The sequence below is a fragment of the Macaca thibetana genome, chromosome 14 (genome assembly GCF_024542745.1).
Source record: "Macaca thibetana thibetana isolate TM-01 chromosome 14, ASM2454274v1, whole genome shotgun sequence".
In the NCBI taxonomy this organism is placed as follows: domain Eukaryota; kingdom Metazoa; phylum Chordata; class Mammalia; order Primates; family Cercopithecidae; genus Macaca; species Macaca thibetana.
The window spans coordinates 38,585,373-38,605,246 of record NC_065591.1 but is presented as its reverse complement, the minus strand read 5'-3'; the positions used below and the strand labels follow the sequence as shown (position 1 = coordinate 38,605,246).

Below are 19,874 nucleotides of genomic sequence, written 5' to 3'. Positions count from 1 at the left end.
TGTGCTGTAATCTTCTGTACATTTTCTTCTTCAACACTGATGTTGCTAATATAGATTCTTGACATTTACATATAAACTTTAGATTCAATTTATCAGTTACCATTTTTAAAAAATTTGAGAGAATTGACATTTTAACAACCAGTCTTTAAACATGCTGACTCCATTTACTTAAGTGTTTATTGAATTCTCTGAGACATGTGGTTTGTTTGTTTTTAGATGCCAGCGTAGAGGTCCTATATGGCATTTTTAGATTTATACCCAGATATTTGGTATTTGTAATGTCACTATAAGTAGTATTCATTTAAATTTTATTTTCTTTTGTTTGCTGCTGAAATATTTTTTCTATATTGACCTTGTATCTATCTAGTGACCTTGCTAAATTCACTCATTAATGCAAATGGGTTTTAGATTATTTTATATTTCCTATATACATAACTATGCATATGTGAATAAAGTCATATTTATATATTGTTTCTTTGTGTTAATTCCAGTTAAGTGTTTGTCTTCTCACTGACTTCAGGAGAAAGTGTTCAACATATGTGATATTAGCTATATGTATTTATGTAGACATTCTTCATCAGATTAAGATCCTACCAGATTTTTGGTTTGTTGAGTAGTGTTTATTGTATCTCCAGTTGAATTTTATGAAACATTTGTTTATTAATATAATCGTATGGTTTTCTTTTTGTTCTATTAATGTAGTGAGTTCCACTGAGCGATTTTATATGATAGAAAAAACCTCGTATTGCGAGAATTAGCTCCACTTGGTCATGAGATTCATTTATGGCCTATGGACAACTCAAACTTATCTTTCGGCCTTCCACTGCCTCAAAACTTTTGAGAAGCTGTTAGTGGCAGGCCCCCTCCTTCTTGCAGTAGGACTTGTAGAGGCCTTTTTCTCTTAAGTGCTGTGACACTCTCGAAGATTTCATTCTGCCTTTTGAAAACCAAATTCACTCCCACCTCCAGCTTTCCAGGCTGCCCAAGAACTTAGCAAATATCTCATGAGAAAAACATCCAGGCATATGGGGCGTCTGTACCTTCCAATCTGTCACACCAGCCCCATGCCATTGGTAAAACTCATTGGTTTCTATTGCCCTTGGTTCAGACTCTAATGTAAGAGTGTACCTTAATTTAAATACCAGGAAATCAGGGTTAACAACAACAACAACAAAAAGCTACTGCACAGTTGAACTGAGCCTAATTCTTAGTATTCACCCAGATTTGGCAAATGAATGCCTCCAGGAAAGGGAAAGAATAGGTGATTGCCCATTTCCCTAGGAAGGACTTTTCTCTCTCTGGAACATTCATTCATCTAGTTCTTGTTTCCATACATCTTCATTGTCTTTAAAAACTGGATTTTTGTTACTGTAGGAATGCTGACTTAACAATATCCCGTCTGGAAGAATTACTTCATTTTTATTTTCATAGCACCTACTGCATTTTAACATTCAATACAATTTACTTATTAATTATGTTTATTGTGTGCGTATCTCTCCCCTCTCCCACCCTACTAGAATGTAAGCTGCACAAGGATAGGGGTTTTTGCCTGTTCTGTTCACTGTTAAGTACCAAGCATCGAGAATTTTTCCAACAAATCATAGGTCTTGAATAAATATATATGTTGAATAAGTTAAGTAAAGAATAAGCAATGTTTATTAACTACTTAATTATAATTGAACAGTATTATGTGCATGCATATTTATAAAACATATTTTATAGAGTTTTAATACATAGAAAGTAATTATCAGAATGTCTAGTGTGTGGAAACTACTTAATAAACATAAACCAGATGAAAAGGCAATATAGGAATTATTGGGAGAAAATGGCAGGGCAGGAATCTGTCTCATTAAGGTACAATTATGAAAGTTAGGGAATGGAATAAAAGAGCTTAGTTGCTAAAAGTTTATCGTTAGAATGGAAAGAATAATACATTTATAAAATCCTGGCATTTGTAATACATTAATTAGGCTAGAAATGTATGAATCTTTGAATCACATGATATTTTTCTTTTCTCCCAGTTGCTTAAAGGGATATGTCAACAATAGCCTATCCTTCTTTGACCTGAGTGAGCTTGGCATGGGAAAATCTGGTTATTGCAGGTACTTATAATAGTTTCTTTCCTGCTTGCTTTCACCATTCCATGTATTCCCCACTGCATGTTAATGAGCACATTTAAACTGTTATTTTGGCATTTGGGCAAATCAAGAAAATTTGGGCCTCCACTGTTTGATCTCTATTTGTCATTCTCTTTGTTTTTGTGGATTTCAGGTACAGAGACTACAGAGGCCCCCCTTGGAGTTCCAAGCCCTATGAGTTTACTTTACAATACTGGCATATTCTTGCTGCTAGATTGGCCTTCATTATTGTATTTGAGGTTAGTCACAAGCTGAGTTGAAAATGACTATGGATAAATGCTCTTCTAAATGATTTATCATCTGCCTCTTCGAAATCAGTTCCTGATTTCGAACACAGACTTCCACAAAAACACTTAAGTAGGTCCCGTAAAAGGCTTTAATACAATGAAAGCATTATTACAAGTACAGAAAAGCAAGCACTGAATAATGTAAGAGTGTACATTAATTTAAATACCAGGAAATCAGGGTTTAAAAAAAAAAAGCTACTGCACAGTTGAGCTGAAAACTTTTGAGCCTCCTACTTTTGAGTCTTTTAGTAACCAAGTTTAAAAAGGAAAGGATGATTTTCATCATCTGATAAAGGAATCCATATCGATTCATTGGGGTGGAAAAAACTGATTTTCTGAACAATCAATTCCAATTACAGTTGATCACTTACATGTTTGTATAAGGAACACTGGATGATTCAATAAATTGTGCTTGAGAACATTTTATTTAAAAATGCAGAGACTTTGATTATCAGATCCATACAATAATATCTGATTGTAATCCTGTGAAGAAATTTGGCAGAAGCTATTGTATTATTGCCTCATTTAGCATATCATTATTTCAATACAGTGAAGAATTTAGCACTGGGATATATTGAGTATATACTCTCTGAGGTACCACTAAGGTCAATAAAAAGACTTTAAATGCATCTGTTTTACATGGGCACACCAATTTATTCAGAGAAAAGGTAGCCATATCTAAGACTTTTGGAACAAATATTTTTAAAGGTAATATACCTCTCAACTGATCTCCAAAAAGTACTTCAAATTTTGTAGTGAAATATCCTTCATCTTTAAAATAAAATGCTTACCCCTAAGGGTATCATCCGGGACTGAAATTCTATTACTTAACGACTTTGCACCTGTATACATATCTCTAATGAAGTGAGAGTGTCTAACATAAGAGTTAAGGCATATTTCCAATCCAGTGATTAAAAAAACTTCTATTGTGTTTTTATTTACACTTCTTCTCCCATCTTATTTTGGAGCTCAAATGAACAAAGTTAATAAAATGCATGGATTCAAAGCAAACTGTCATCATTGATCCATGTAATTTCCTCACTATTTTTTTCTTCTTCTTTCACTGTTGCTAATTCCATTACCCACCCATTCCAAAAACATCCCCTCCCTTTTCATCTGTATAAATTCTCCCATATATTTACTTGCATATGTGTTTGTTTACAAAAAAAATACATAGTGTTAATTTTAGTGTTCCTTTTCAAAATTACTTCAATGGTATTGTTTCATGAAACTTATTTTGTGCCTTACCCATTTTATTGTTTTTAGATATATAGAGAGCTAGCCATGAGATTGATTCACATTTAGAACATTTTTTCTGTCTTCTATATGATATTTCATCAAATTTATTAATCCTTTGTCAGATGGATAGTTTGGAAATATTTTCTCAACTCTATCAGTTGTCTGTTCTGTAGATTTTTTTTATTTGCCATGCAGGAACTTTTTAGCTTGATGTGATCTCATTTGTCTATTTTTGCTTTTATTGCCCATGCTTTTGAGGACTTACCCCAAAAAAATCTCTGCCCAGGTCTATGTCCTAAAGCATTTCCCCAGTGTTTTTCTTCTAGTGGTTTCATAGTTTTGGACTTACACCTGTCTTTAGTCCATTTTGATTTTATTTTTGAATTTGGTAAGAGATAGGGTTCTGTTTTCATTCTTCTGTACATAGATATCCAATTTTCCCTCCACCATTTATTGAAGAGACTATCTTTTATTGTATTAAATATTTTCCCCTTAGAGTGCCATTTAGAATGAGTTGAATAAACTTTTTAATTATAAAATAATTCTGCATTAAATTCCACTAGTCAGTGTTATTAAAATTATACTAACTTGGCCAGGTGTGGTGGCTCACGCCTGTAATCCCAGAACTTTGGGAGGCCAAGGCAGGCGGATCACCTGAGGTCAGGAGTTCGAAGCAGCCTGACCAACATGGAGAAACCCCGTCTCTACTAAAAATACAAAATTAGCCAGGTGCAGTGGTGCATGCCTGTAATCCCCGCTACTCAGGAGGTTGAGGCAGGAGAATCACTTGAACCCGGGAGGCGGAAGTTGTAGTGAGTCGAGATCACGGCTTTGCACTCTAGCCTGGCCAGCAAGTGTGAAACTCCATCTAAAAAAAAAAAAAAAAAAAAGAAAGGTATACTAAATTATTTTTTCCTCAGGAACTTGAAGCATATCCCTCCTTACTAATTTAATTATAGCAAAGGTTTTGAATTTTATTCCTATACCCTTAAGGCCCATTCCTGGATATTTCTGTGAATATCAAATATTTTATCAAGAAAGAACTTCTGATTATTTGCTTTTATATAGAAAAATATGACCTGCCTTACTATGATCTACTCTACAGTACAGTTTCTTGGGACACATATAATAAGCCCAGTTAAAGTACCTTGAATTCTTTTCCACGTAGACTATTATCTACTAAGAATCCATTAGGAACATGTTATTTTCCACAGATTATGCTAACTCTATTAGTATCATATTTTTTCGTTTCTGAGAAATTGAAAGATCTACTCTTCCTCCTGGGAAAAACAGGATGCATTTATAATAACAGGAGGTAATATTTAAGCAGGGCTCACGCTATGACAAGCAATCCCTGAGCCATATATATACACACACACACACACACACACAAATATATATATACATATATGGTATGTGTGTATTTATATATACACACACACATATTCATTTAATACTTATGCCAACCTTTAAGAGGTATTACTATTATCACCATTTTAGGGATATGACACAGAATATAGGTGATTTGCCTGAGGTTAAATAGCTGATAAGTGTAGGATTCAGATTCAAGCAGCCTCATTCAACATGTATACTTCTAACCACAGACACACTGCCTTTGAGTTTTATTCCTGCTTTTTTTAAAATGCATTACCTTTGTCAGTTCATTTTTCAAAATATTGACCAGGCGCAGTGGCTCCCAACTGTAATCCCAGCACTTTGGGAGGCCAAGGTGGGAGGATAACTTGAGCTCAGGAGCTTGAGGCCAGTCTGGGCAACATGGTAAGACCTTGTATCTACAAAATTTTTTAAAAAAATTATCCAGGTGTAGTGGCAGGCAACTGTGTTCCTAGCTACTTGGGAGTCTGAGGCAGGAGGATCGCTTAAGCCTAGGAGATGGAGGCTGCAGTCAGCTGTGTATATACCACTGCACTCCAACCTGGGCAAAAGAATGAGATGCTGTCTCAAAGAAGTAATAATAAAAGTAATATGTTTTTCATCATAGAACAATTATATAATAAAGGTAAAATATTTAAAGCAGCTATGGTGATATGTGAACTTAATAGATATGAAAAATGCATTTTCTGAGTTTGAGTCTAATGCTAGCATAACAGGCAGATTGCATTCTATGTGGTTTACATGATATGTGTTATGATCTATTGGACATGGGTTCTCCCTGGATATGATCTTTCTCATCTGTGTATAACAATTCATGTCATAATAATATTTCATAATATGTAAAGATTTTATAGGTATGAATTTAGGATTTACTTGGTGCTTATAAAGTGATATCAACATGTTACAGCAAAAAGAGGAAGTAATTTTTTGTTTTGTCCTGATACTTATGTGAAGAAGGCAACAGTAGTGTTTTCAATATAATTTTTGAAGGTATTAATATTCTAGATGGTACATACTAAGTTCTGATGCTTGATTCAAGCCAAATGCAACATTGTTCATTGTTGTACTTTTTTATAATTAACATTTCAGAATCTTTGAAAACTGTACTTTTCACATTTAAATTTGCAGCACCTTGTTTTTGGGATAAAGTCATTCATCGCATACCTGATTCCAGATGTACCAAAGGGTCTACATGACCGAATACGACGGGAGAAGTACTTAGTTCAAGAAATGATGTATGAGGCTGAACTGGAACATTTGCAACAACAACGGAGAAAAAGTGGTCAGCCTGTTCACCATGAATGGCCTTAGTTGACACCTGTTACCCAGTAGGGGTGATAACAGTAATGGGAAGAAATGATGGCAACTTTGAATGCTAGGTGGAATCTAGGAGGAAGGCATGCTTGGCAAACCACGTGTATAATACGCTACTTGGAAATATATCACCGCCATATTTGGGATTTGAAATATCCAGGCTTGTAGGGAAGAAAACAATGACTTGATGACCTTAAAAAGGGTTAGATTGACATTGCAGGAAGCCAGGATGTCATTCTCAGAACCAGTCTCAGGGAGTTGTATGCTTGGAGACCTCTGCCTTCCATCAACTGCAGTGTAATGAGAAAGAGGCTGGTGAGGTTTTCAAAGACAGATTTCCATGTAAATGTTCACAAGCCAGGCATGGCTTAAAGTATCAAGCAGTCTTCACCCACATACTAATTTGACTTTGGAAAGTATGATTGAGTCCAGGTACTTATAAGAAATGACTTAAACAAATTCTTGCCTTGGCTGCCAGAACTCCACATCCCTTCAGTTTACAGGTTGGTAGTAATTGCCCTTGTCTCTTGCTGAGATTATGGTTCTGTGCCACAGGGGATTTATGCTGCTTTACATTGACTATGCAGTTGAAGAGTTGTACATCACCTTTAGTAGTCAAACCAAAAATCCAAGATTCCAAAAAGAACGGCATTCATTGAAATACTATTCCATTGCATTGGCTACTTCAAGTCTGTTTTATCCCTGGCAGAGCCAGTTGCACTGCAATTTTTTGTATTAACTGCCAATAAAGCCACATACTTATATAAAATATGAATGGCTATTCTTATATAGTTTAGAACACAACTAATCCATACTTTATTGTGGAAGGCTGTTTTATAGTATATTTAATTTTTTCTCTATGATTTATTACAACTCTCATGGAATATTAACTTGAAATGCTGTACATACGTTGGTTTTCCTTGTCCCTTTGCACCTTGATGGTATGTAGTATATGTTGTGGTTTATGCAGCTCTGACACCAGTTTTTACTATTGTAATATGTTTATTTAGGAAAACTGAGGCCAGATGCTCTGCAACACTTAAGCTTTTTCAACAATGTGCACTCTTACTCATGAACTAATGAAAGTAATGCATGAATATAAATCTATATTATTTGTTAAAAAAAGCAAAACCTTTATTTGTGTTTTAGTTTCTTTTTTCATCACTGAAGGGAGTTTTATGTTATTATTTCTTTGATAGTTTTGATTTGGTTTATTTTTAACAACTCTCTAGAAACAAAGTCAAATTAATCACAAAAGACATAATTTTGCTTTGTTGTGGAATTTCTATTTCACCGTCAACTCTGTATCTATGAGTATGTCTGTTCCACATACAGATGAGGCAGGAGTGATGGTGCACTCAAGAAAGTTCAGAGGAGGCATAAGTTGTGGAGGTTGGAAAGGAAGAAAGAGAAGAGCTGAAGTAAATGTATGGTAGAAATTAAGACGTTTCCTTGCAAAACAAGGAAATCACACATATGCACAACTACATATTTATGGTTACTATGATTATTATTTTTCCAATCAAGCAAAGCACCATTATTTCTAATATTTAAAAGACCAGATCAAACACAATGGAAATAAAGCTACTACGTATATATGCTAGTGTTTCTCTAGTACAATTATGTTTCTCTTACTAGAAAACTATTTTCTAAATACTAACACTGAAAATGTTTTGTTAGCTTTTCCTTCTTTCTCTCCAGAAGAAAAGCGGATAGATGATAGCTGTTTCATTGTTTGTTTTTGTCAAGCATATTCACTTTCCTCCTTGTCCTCTGATTCTGAGCAAGGGAAAGGGCCTTAGACTCTGAACTTCCCTCACGTGCCCTTGTTATGTGAGACTTCCATTCAGATTCCAGAGAGGTTCTCACGCTCCCCGTCCTTATTTGTAGCAGTTGTAGCAACTAATTCTACTAAGTACAAGGGAGTTTTACACTCCTCCATTTTTATATCCTCTGCATTTATTTTGCTTTGTTAGGTACATGTAAATACATGCCTGAGTATAAATACTCTCTCTACCTATTAATAACATCAACCAACATCTTTTCCAAGTTAGGGTCACAGAACAGCAACATTTGTCTGAGAGTAGTATAAGGAATAATGATAGCTGTATCCTTGAGAAGTATTTCCTTTCCGTGTTTTTATATAGTCCCGTTAGGGTTTAAAACCATATTGATCAACTAGAAAGAAAAATATGAAAAGAGAAAAATATTTTAATTTAAAAATTGTAATACATTGGTTTATAAAATGCCTTCTCTGATACTTTCGAAACAGATGTGAAAAAGAGAAAAAAAAATTGTCTGAAATGTTTATTTTGCGAAAAAGTGCAATAGAATCTAGTTATGCCTTCATCATTGTTGACAGTAAATACTGACAGCCCCTTGCAGTGTGTTAGTTTTAGATCACTCTGTTTTAGTTGAGAGAAATGTTTTATATCATGGTTTTTATATGAATACAAATTACTTCTCAAAGATTTATAGCACACGCTATTCTCAGGAATTCTGTATTACATGAATGCTGCTTATATATTTTCATATTCTAACTTGTCTTTTCAAGCGAATAACTAATATATATGTGCATGCAGTCTGCCTTGACAAGTTGTTCCAAGATGAAGAGCTTTCACTGTACAATGTGTGGAAAATCACTGTAGATCATGCCTGAAATAGTTTGTAATTGTCTGAGTCTGTGCACGTACTTTTAGATAAAATGCTGCTGAGTGACTGCATGATGAGATACAACTTCTGAATGCTGCACATTCCTCCAAAATGATTCTTAGCACAATCTATTGTATGATGGAATGAATAGAAAACTTTTTCACTCAATAAATCATTATTTGATATGGTATTTTCCCTATAATTTGCATGTTAAATTTAATTCTGCTTGCTTTTTAAATATTGAATTGAAATCTGTTGTGTATGGGGAGGGGGTGTTGTTCATTCTTTACTCTGCAAGGCGAGTTCCTTATTCTTGCAGGCCATTACCATACTCTTAAAAAGGTTTGACTCTCTTCTGATAAGATCATTGTTTTCCTCAAGGTGCTTGCACATTATAAAGTGCTGGTGGGGAATCACACCTGTCTAATGCTTTGTATTTAGACACAGATAAGAGAAGAAGCTCTTGATTAGTTCTTGTGAGGGTTAACAATAGTGTCATCACACATAAGCCCTTTCTCTTTTTCACATTTATGCTGGCTCCATCAATCACCATCAAAATCTCTTTAGGACAGGAATTTTTGCACAGATACAGTGCATGCTAAGGAGGGAGGACATGCAGGAGCACCACAGCCAACTGTCAAAAAGAGGCTACCAATTTGCCCATTTTTTTTTTTTTTTTAATGATGGTCAAAATGGAAAATCCAGGTGGCCTGCAGAGTTGCTTAACTGATATGGCTTGATTGACTATCCTGTCAAGTGGGGGCAAGTTAACATAAGCCCAGGGTATGTGTGTTGTGTGGGGGTGTGCACACACACACTTGCATCTTGCCATCTTTTGTATAAGAATCAGTGAGCATTTACTATCTTTGAAAAATGCCCAACTCAGTCCTACTATGGTGACCAGATATTTCCACTCCATTTCCCCCAAAAATCACGGTATTAAAATGGACTCTGGGTATAGTTCTAGGTTTCATCCAAGGAATCAGTTAACATCTTACCTCATTCCTGCTATTCTTACTGGCTCAGAGAGAACCTTTTAGGAGTGACCTGAACAACCCAGTTTCTGATGAAAAGCCAAACATTTCCCTACAGGCATTTCTATTCCAAATGAAATATGACAACAATACATAGTCCAAAGGGGATATTAATTGGGCTTTAGCTTGAATCATTGATCAGCCCAGGCCTCTGCTAGCTAGGATTGATACCTTTGTAACCGTGATAAGTTACCTTCAATTGAATTTGCCATCTGGCTTCATTTGAAAAAACACACCCATGATCACATTTGATGGCTTTTTTGTTTTCTAGAGAAGACAAATGTTACCCTCACTGCATCCTAGCCACATCACACATTAAGATGTCTTTTTTAGGAAAGTAAAATGAAACAAACAGGTTGGTAGAGAAAAGTTTCATATTTGGGACCAGTTCTAATATCTGCTACTATCAATGTCTACCCTCAAAGAGAAACCTATAAGTAAGTCCAATTTTACTGCTTTGTGACTGTATGTGCTTCTGCAAAATTCTCTCTAGAAAAAGCCTCCGTTCACATGCAGCCAGCCCAAAGTAGAAGTCTTCGTTACACTAGACAGTCAGTTATATGGGCTTTGCTTTACATCTTTCCCTAAGAAGGAAATAAATGAGATTTTCTGGTATAGACCTTCATTGACATCCTCAGTGTTTTTTCCATCTTAATTCTCTCTATGTGGTTAAAGTGACGTCTCTGCCCTCTTTGTTTTTCACAAAGTAACATTTCTTATATTATTAGTTGAAAAACAAAACTTTATGAAATCTATTTAGATACTCCTCAAAAAATAATTGTCATGTAGGTGGCTAGCCCCATGTGCTACTCAGAATGCCTCAGTACCATTACAATTATTTTGAATTGCATGTTGATATATGAAATTCAACCCTACCAGTAAAGTCTTCAGGCAAAATTAAGTATCTTTCCAACAAGTAATATGAACAGACTTTTCCATTGATCTTTACCCAGCGTATTTTTCTCTCTCTGGTGAGAAAAGAGAGATTGGGTGGCAGAAAAACCGGATGGCAAAGATAATTGTGGAAGCAATGTTTTGAAAATGATAAAGACAATTTAAAGTCTTTTCTACCCATGCAAAAATGTCTAGTTTACAGATCCTACTTCAGTGTCTGCTGTGCACACGCCCTGCCTTCTTTCTGGCTGAAAAACCACAATGTAGTTCATCTGTTAACACCCAGAAGAAATGAAGATTTTTTTTTTGTTGACTATGTTATGATTTATGAAGCTAAATCTAGTAAGCCTAGATTTTGGTGAGAACTCTAACCAAAGAATAAACAGCCTCATTTTCAGTGTTAAACATGAAAATACACTTAAAAAGATACACAATTTTAAGGTTATACAATTTTATCTTCCTAACATATACATCCATTGGCCTCTATATTGTATTTTTCAAGTAGGAAAGAGCTATTGGAATTCTATAATTGAAAAAAGAATTTGGGAACGGCCAGAAGAGACAACAGTGGATTTCTCCATTTTTATTCTCAATAGGAGAAATTATGTGGCAACCATATATTTATCCAGATGATTATAAATATTGGTTTTATTCCTTTTACTCACTACAGTTACCCTGCAAATCATAAAAAAAAAATACACTGTGTATTGTTATCATTAAACATTCCTTCCAAATTCTTAAATTCTAAAGCCAATTTAAGGAAGCTTTGCTCTGTTGAAATAGACGGAATCAATTTTTCAGAAGGTGACCTATTAGCATTCTTGAAAGTAGTTAACATAAAGGTATATAAACTTTTACGAAGTGTATTCCAAACCAGTCAATAATGTTATCCACAAATTCAGCCTGCTTATATTATACTATACTGCAAATAAATGATTTGAGGGTTGCTCATTTTTTTAATATGGCAGTTAAATTAAGACATTAAATAAAGAATTACGTGAAACTACTCTTAGCCTTTTAAATGTGTCAAAAGCAAATCCTGTAATAGGAATGAGGTGTTCTGAACACCTGTGCACACACTTGCTTTAGCAACTTAGGACACAGATGAATCGTTTCTGGAAATTCCTGAGGATAAGGTCCACAAAGGATATCACCATTATTTATTGCTTTTCTTGATTTATAGTAACCTATTTTATTAAGTTACAAGCCCTCTTGATGTTTATTTCTGTGTGTGTGTGTGTGTGTGTGTGTGTGTGTGCTTCCTAACCCATGGTAAGCTAAATATTACAGGCATTATCCAAAACATCAAAAAGGAAGTCATGTTATATAATATGAAAAACCTTATTTTGGTATATGCTTACTTGGTCACCTGGTGGACCTTCCTTAATCTATAAGGTTTTAACAAAAGATTTTAGAATAGATGATTAGCTTCCTTTCCATTCCTAACCCTGTAGAAAATATTCACATTGATAATTCCCATGCACTTAAATCAAAACTTAGTTTAAAAAAATAATTTAAATAATTATATATAAATTATTTAACTATACTTGTTTATAGGCATTTTTCCTAATCTTAACTAGTTGTATAAACAACATTAGATTTAGATGTATTCTAGAACTCTGAAATTAAAAAGCTGCATAAGATTTTGAAAATACAAAAATATCCTATTAAATGTCCTACCGATGTACTGAAATATCATTATCAATGACCATCTTGCTCCACAGGGTAAGATTATTTTTCTAATTTATGATGACAGCCTGACACTTCGAGAAAGGGTCATGTTGTGATTTCGAAGTTACTTATGAGCTTAACTCTTTTTCTTCTGAAGATGGCTAATAGTTGAAACACCAAAGTATAATATTAGAAAAATGGGCTTGTGAATGTTTATTATTCACATGGGTATTTGCAGATCTACATTGATTTACTTGGGAGATTGGAGTGGGAGAGGAAATAATGGTGTTATCTCTTTCCAAGAACTACCAATAAAAACTACAGATTAGTTAATTCACTATCAATGATGAGTTACCTTTGATTAGTTTATAAATTTGTATCATTCCATGTGTACCATTGATATCAGTTAAATTTTAGTTATTTGAAAAGAGCTTATGCTACAAGATTATAAATGCTAGATAAAAGCAGTTAACTATAGTAAACCTAGCTAATTTACAATATTGAGATTAAGTCCATGAGACTTGTAAATATACAAATGTGCATATACATACAGCTATAACTTCTGTAATATTTTAAAACAATTTATTTCTAAGGGAACAATTAAAGGGAGACTCCTCTATTTTCTCCATAAATAATGTTTGATTAAGTCTGTATCAGCACAAAAATATTTCAGTAATATTCTCTTTGAAATACTATTTGAAAACCACATGGGCAATGGTTTACTTTTTGTTTCTCTTTAGAATGAAATGGTATAACCCTGTAAAGTCATGAAATAGTAAAGTTCTTATTTAGCAAAGATTACATAAACAAAGGGAAAAGACCTTCCCCACCTTCTGTTGCTATTTTGAGAGTCACAGTTGCTTTGAACTGTGCATTGAGTGATAAACTTGGGTTGAGATACTGTTTACTTATCAAAGTTTACATGTACAAAATAATAAATCATAATAATGACTATTGCATCTTTTAGTAATAAACTTGTTTATAACAGTAGTTTTCTCTCTTTTCAGAATTTAGGGCCTTTAGAAAAGTTACTCTCTGGAAAATAATATTTTATTTAAACTCTGGCATTAAAAAAACTACTCTTTGGAAATTTATGGCATGACTTTTAATTTATACATTCTGTTTGTCTTATTATTTCTTATTCTCAAAATAGTAACATATATTCTGATCCTGCATCTTAAAAATCCTGAAGAGAAATAATGAAACCATTTAAGTTAACATGTACACCATGTTCTTCATATATTGCAGACCAAGTATTGAATGTTCCATGTGGGCCAGTCACGCTGTGCTAAGCACTTTATATGATTTACTTCTATAAATCTTCATAATAATTCTATTAAGTAGGGATAATTTTTACTCCTATTAATTGGTAAATAAAGTAACATTTAAAAAGTATTGCCCAAAATTACCTAGATTTATGTCAGAATTTGTGTTTGAACCTAAGCCATTTGACTCCAGTTCCTCATCTCAATCATAAGCTGTTGTAGTTCTTATTCCAAATGGTGACAAAAAAATATCTGTCCCAGAAATAAATTCATTCAGAATGAGTTAAAGAGGCATTGAGGTAATTCTGTTCCATTTTTACCAGTATCTGTGGTTGTGCTTTAAAGCACAGTGTTGAGTATCAAGTTTGGAACATTTTAGGCCCCTCTAAAACTCATCATTCCTAGTGCCATTTATTGAGAATGTCTCTGGTCATGCTGTGGCAAAAACAGCCACGAGTTAAACCCTCTTCCATGGTATGGATGGAACTTGTCACTGGACTGTCTTTGTACTGCACCAGTAGCCTTGGCATGACTCTGGGCTGCTAATCCTAGGGAGGGCCTGAGAGGAGTGCTGGGACTCACTAGCTGAATCTGTTGACTGTGCACTTCATAGCTCCCTTTTGCTTCATCACACAACAAACACGATTTTCATACACTGTGGAAGACAGTTTCCCACAGATTCCCATCTGCTCTCTACCTGAAACCCTAGATTTATGCCTGTTTGTTCAATTAAGAAGAATGGGGGGAGTCTCTACAATGACCTCTAAAATCTCTTGAAATGTCATCTGCTAATGCCATAAATTTCATTACACAAGGAAGGCAGAGATATTTTTATAATAATAATTGCATCTTCCAGTTGTATGACATTTTGATAACACTCCAGGTAAGATAATTAGGGACTGTAAAAGAAAAAACATTTTTAAAACTTTTGCGGAAATGTACTGACCCAGTGAAATGTCTTTAGGAAAATTTATGAGTAAAATTTGTGAGTAAAAGGAAAAACTGTACGGTATATTTTGTTTTTATGCTATCCCAAATGGAAGTTCACAATCCTGATGTATTCCAAATCATATTTACATATATATGTATGCACATGTATATATATGTACATGCATATATAATGCCTACCATTAATTTATTCTCATCCTCAGAATTGCTGTTTTTTCCTTTTTATTCTTTCTCTCTCTCTCTCTCCCTCTTCCTTTCTTTCTTTCTCTCTCTGTCTCTCCCTCTTTCTTTCTCTCTTCTTTCCCTAAGATATTAATAAAGCCAACTAGGTTTGGCTCAGATTTCAATATTCACAAAATATGTATTCTAATTAATAAGAGTATCACAAGTCATTTGGAAAATAATTGCACCTCTCAATTTGCAAATCCTTAGATCAACAGCTTAATTAGCATTGCCAGACTTTGAAAAATGTTTCCAAAAATTCTGCTCCTTCTCGTTTTCAGATATTTCTCCAAATGTGCCCCCTTTTGACCCCTTCCCTCTTATCCCAAATGTATTTTTTTTCTCATCTCTCTTATAAACTGTAGCCCAATACCTTTTTTCTCTTTCTCTATTCTCCTTTTCTATTTGAGTGGAGGGAGAGAAGGCAAGGATTGAGTTCTGTTTTGTAAACTCCAGTGTGTCTGTTTTAATTCCTCCATTGATTTGTCTGTCTTTCTATCTTTTCTAATAATAGATATTGGTATTGTCTATTGCATGCTTCTTTCAAGGCTTTCTCTTTCAAGAACTATTTAAAGACAACCTTTGGAGTTCCTTATCCTTGCCTATTTGAACTATTTCTTCTTACTTTGCTAATGCACTGTTTCTAGGCCTTTTGCTCTTATCTGGCCGCCAAAATAAATATCTGACACCTGTCCTAATATATGACTCTCAGATACAACTTTGTTTCTTATTATCTGTCCTCTGACTTTGCCCCTGTGACATACTGTTTCTTTCTTTTACCTTTTCAGAATTTTATTTCTTCACTTCCTCCAAAAATCTTTCACTGCTCCTTCATTTGTCAACTCACCTTTTAATTGGCAATGCCCTCATTATCCAGAACTTTAAACATTATTTTCTAGACACGAACTATGAAGTTCTCCATTTTTGTTACCTTACCCGGTGGAGTGAGTTGAACTTGCTCACATGAGCTGAATGAGCAGAGTACAAGTCTTGTGGACAATGTGTTTTGTCCAAAGAAGAACACTATTGCTGGTGAAATCTATGGTCTGTTACACTATTTGCAATGTTCTTTTACCAAATTCTAGTCTAACAACCTTCTATAGGACATTCCTTTTCTCTTTACTTAGCCCTGGAAAAAGGCTCCAGACTTCTTATTGAGCTCTGAGGCAATTTTTCATTGTAAAGTGATAGAAAGGAAGAAGAAATACTGCATGGACAACATAAAAGGAGCAGAGATTTTAGTTATAATCGCTCCCACTAGCCAGACATACCATATTCTCCTTCTGCACTTAGCTGAATTTTTTTTTAATGTTTGGTCAGGACAGCTAATGACTGGAATGACTGGAAGAGGACCTAATAGTGGTGGTGAAGGGATGTTAATAGTATGTTAATAGTTGTATGCCAATTGCAGCTACAGGATGGGAGATGGGTGGCATAAAATATGTCTGCATATATGTGAGGTATGAGGTCAGAGGTGGATGTCATTCCTCTGTTTTATTCCTCGTGGTAGAAAAGCAATAATATGCATATTCCTATTGCCCATTCTGCCTTTAAAATCCAAGATATTTTGATGGTTAAAAAACTACTAAAATGAAAAACCTGAAGTTTAATACGACACCAAGCAAACAGACTTTGATTTCTTGAATGGTGATGAAATCCAGTCCTAATTTATTCAAGAAGGAAGTAGTCAAGGACATTTGGAGCAGATTGGTTTTTCTCTGTGACAGTTGGAGTCTTTCAAATAATATCCTGGGAAACAGTATTTTGCATGTAGTAATAAATAAGTACAAATAGACAGCAGACATCCCTGTCTGCTAGCAATGGCAACTATACAAATCTACTAACAAATAGGCAAGAAGTATGTGGAGTTTGTGTGTTTGTATGTGTGTATATTGTGTGTGTCTGTGTGTGTGTGTGCATTCATACAGGTATTGCCTTAGAAATGGGTAATCTCAAATGCCATATTGTTGTAGCTTTTGTCCTTAGGATCATAGCCTGGAACATGTACCAGGCTTTCTTTCCTGAGTCCGTTCTGTAAGACAGATTCAGCCCCTTGTTTCCAGGCAGTGCCATTCTCAAGGTTTTCCTGAGGAAAATAGAAAGACACATATTAGCAATATAGCCTTGATGTATTCCAAATTAACCTGAGAGAATCTTGTTTAGGCTTCGGCTTCAAAAAATTATATATAAGTACAAAAGAAGCATAAACAACTCTGACCTAAGACAATTTCTAATTGATAACTTTGATAATCCATGTAAGGTACTATTTCTAATGATAATAACAGCAAAAAGAATAATTTATTGAGCATTTACAGTATGTCTTGTGTTGCATGAAGAAATTTTTACATCTCTCATTTAACCCAGCAATCCCGTCAGGTAGTAGTATTACATTATAAGGAGAAACATACCTCTATCTCATATGAGGATGGCCCCCTTCCTACCAGGGAATAGGAGAGCCTGCTGATAATAAGAGGGACACCTATACACAAACTCCCCTGGATGCTGCTCAACAATATTTTCTGGCAAAGAAGCCCAATAGTGACACAAGGAGTGTCCCCTCCCATTCAACTTAGCCTTGAGAACAGAAGCTGGCTGCCTGAATTAAGTAAGTTTATTATTTATTCCAGGAAATTCTATCTTCCTGAGTCTGCAAACCAATAAATAACTTGATCCGTTGCTTCTAGAACTTCCTCAAAATTCATTTATACAAACAATAGGCTGCTTAACCAGCTGCCTTCTAAGCAAAATAAATTTCTCATCTGGGTAAACAGCCCTTTTCTCCAAAGTATAGATTGTTCAATGAAGCAAACTCCTTGCTTATCAAGCCATGGTTCAATTATCAAAACTGACTTTAGGACCTTCACCTGGCTATGTTTTCCAACTTTAAATTCTTACACCACAGTTTTGCCCAGTTCCAATAAGAACCCTGAATTGAAAGATCTACCTTAAGTCACTTAAGCTCAGAATTCTATAAATGTCTGCACCTAACTTCCATTCTCTGAGCCTCTCTGTAAACCTGGTGCTCTTGCCTCCCGCCATAAGTAATAAACTCAGCTTTAGGTGATATACATGTTATTCTGCTGTTTTCTGGAGAGGAGAGCAATGGGCAACTCAGAAATATTTGCCGTGATTCGGGTTAGGCTTCCCTCTCCTAAAATCATAAAAGAATAAAATGTCTGGGACTAAAAGTGAATATAAGTTTAAACTAAAAAGAAAAACACAACAACAACAATAACAACAAAAACACTCTTGCACTTAATCAAGCTGGGAAGACAGACACTGATAAGGCCAGCTGCTCCCAAGATCTGGCAGTCATCAAATGCCATAACAACCCTTTGAGTGACCATTGCACTCTTACCAGTGCTGCCCCAGATAGCTTTGTGGTCATTTCTGCTTCCCGTAGACCCCTTTAAGAATCCTTCAGTGGGAACCCAAACCTTACAAGACATGTTCTTCCTCCCTCTTGTTGAGGGTGGCATTCGCCGATTCCTCTGAAGTACCCCACCTTGCTGCATCAAGTCGGTAAGTCCAATTTTGTCTAACTACAGGCTCTTTCTGGTGGTCTTTGGCTGATGAAACCTTAATAATACTTGGACAGTGTCTCTAGTACTGCCTGACCTAAACACACTTCTTTTTCCCAGAATAAAAAGAGCTGGGGAGTTAGAGAGTTAGGTGCATGTTGCTGCTTCTTTGCCTGTGCATTCCCACCATGACCTTGCTTTCCATTTATATCCCATGGAACTGGAAATGCTTGTGTCCATGTTGCTCTGATAATCCCCCTCTCACCCACCCAGTTTTCAGATCAGAAAAGCTAGAGTTGAGGAGTTAAATAATTTACCCAAGGAATGGAGGACATGGAACCAGGATTAATCCCAGGACTATCTGATGCTGAGGTCCATGCTTTGAACTATTATAGGAGAATGTGCCTTCAATTTGTTCCTTTTCTATGATTCGCTTTTATATTTTCCTAGAATTCACCTTCATAAGGGTTAAAACAAGCTTTGAAAACTGACCACCCGTAATGCCAATAATTCAGCTTCAAGGCACTTTTACCTATCAACATATTTATGTGCTTAAAAGCTGATTAGCTGAGGTAACTCTGAAGTTGAAACTCAAATTCTTTCAAGTTCTTTCAATCACTGCCTTCCCTTTCCAGTGCATCTTTGCAGCTGGTTTAAATAGGCAAAACCAGGAATCCCTTTGAGTCCATACACATTTTTAGAAGCTCAAACATCAGCTCACCTGCTCTGTACCACTGTCATGCTGAACTCCGCACCAGCATAGTGTTTTGTACTTCTTAGACCAAAAGCAAAATAAATTACAAACTGGTCTAATTAACAGTGGTTGAATATCCTCACCTCTTTGGCGACCTATTAACAAAAGAACAAATAGATTAGACAGTTGCAGGCCTCCAGCTCTTCCTTTACAAATTTAAACATTGTCAACTTGAAAAGTAGGTTACTTTTTAGAATAAAAGTGAAAACAAGACTGAGTGGTTAATAAACAGAAATTGCTTAACTGCTGAAAGAGGTAGGAGTTCATTTTTAAACATCAACAAATTATCAGGTCAGGTAGACTCATGACTGTAGAGTTAAACAGAGACAACCTATTTATTTTTAAATATCTATTATAGAAAACTCTACTAGTACCCTTCCTTGGCCAACAGAGGGGAGAGCAGTAATTATTCAATTTCTTCCTTTAAAAAAGCTCTTGATTTTTTAGCCAAACCAGATATATTAATATTTGAGATCATCTAAGTCAGTATTTGTAAAATTAGAAAGAGTATTTTTATTGTTCCTTCTTTTCTTTCACCCT

The 19,874-nt window shown here is 35.1% G+C and overlaps 2 protein-coding genes across 3 annotated transcripts in view; one reads left to right on the top strand and one right to left on the bottom strand.

The window, feature by feature from the left end:
- ANO3 (anoctamin 3) overlaps positions 1–9,206 on the top strand; it is a 475,418-nt gene extending 466,212 nt beyond the window's left edge. For both annotated transcript variants that reach the window (XM_050755373.1, XM_050755374.1), the window contains 3 exons: positions 2,022–2,102; positions 2,272–2,377; positions 6,188–9,206. In XM_050755373.1, coding sequence (XP_050611330.1) covers positions 2,022–2,102; positions 2,272–2,377; positions 6,188–6,370 — 370 coding nt within the window. In that variant the 3' untranslated portion in view covers positions 6,371–9,206. The remainder of the gene's footprint in view (positions 1–2,021; positions 2,103–2,271; positions 2,378–6,187) is intronic.
- A 3,989-nt stretch (positions 9,207–13,195) lies between these two features.
- SLC5A12 (solute carrier family 5 member 12) overlaps positions 13,196–19,874 on the bottom strand; it is a 54,511-nt gene continuing 47,832 nt past the window's right edge. The window contains exons 14-15 of the mRNA XM_050755395.1: positions 19,302–19,429; positions 13,196–17,145 (exon numbers count right to left, since the gene is read on the bottom strand). Of these exons, the coding sequence (XP_050611352.1) occupies positions 16,996–17,145; positions 19,302–19,429 (278 nt within the window). The 3' untranslated portion in view covers positions 13,196–16,995. The remainder of the gene's footprint in view (positions 17,146–19,301; positions 19,430–19,874) is intronic.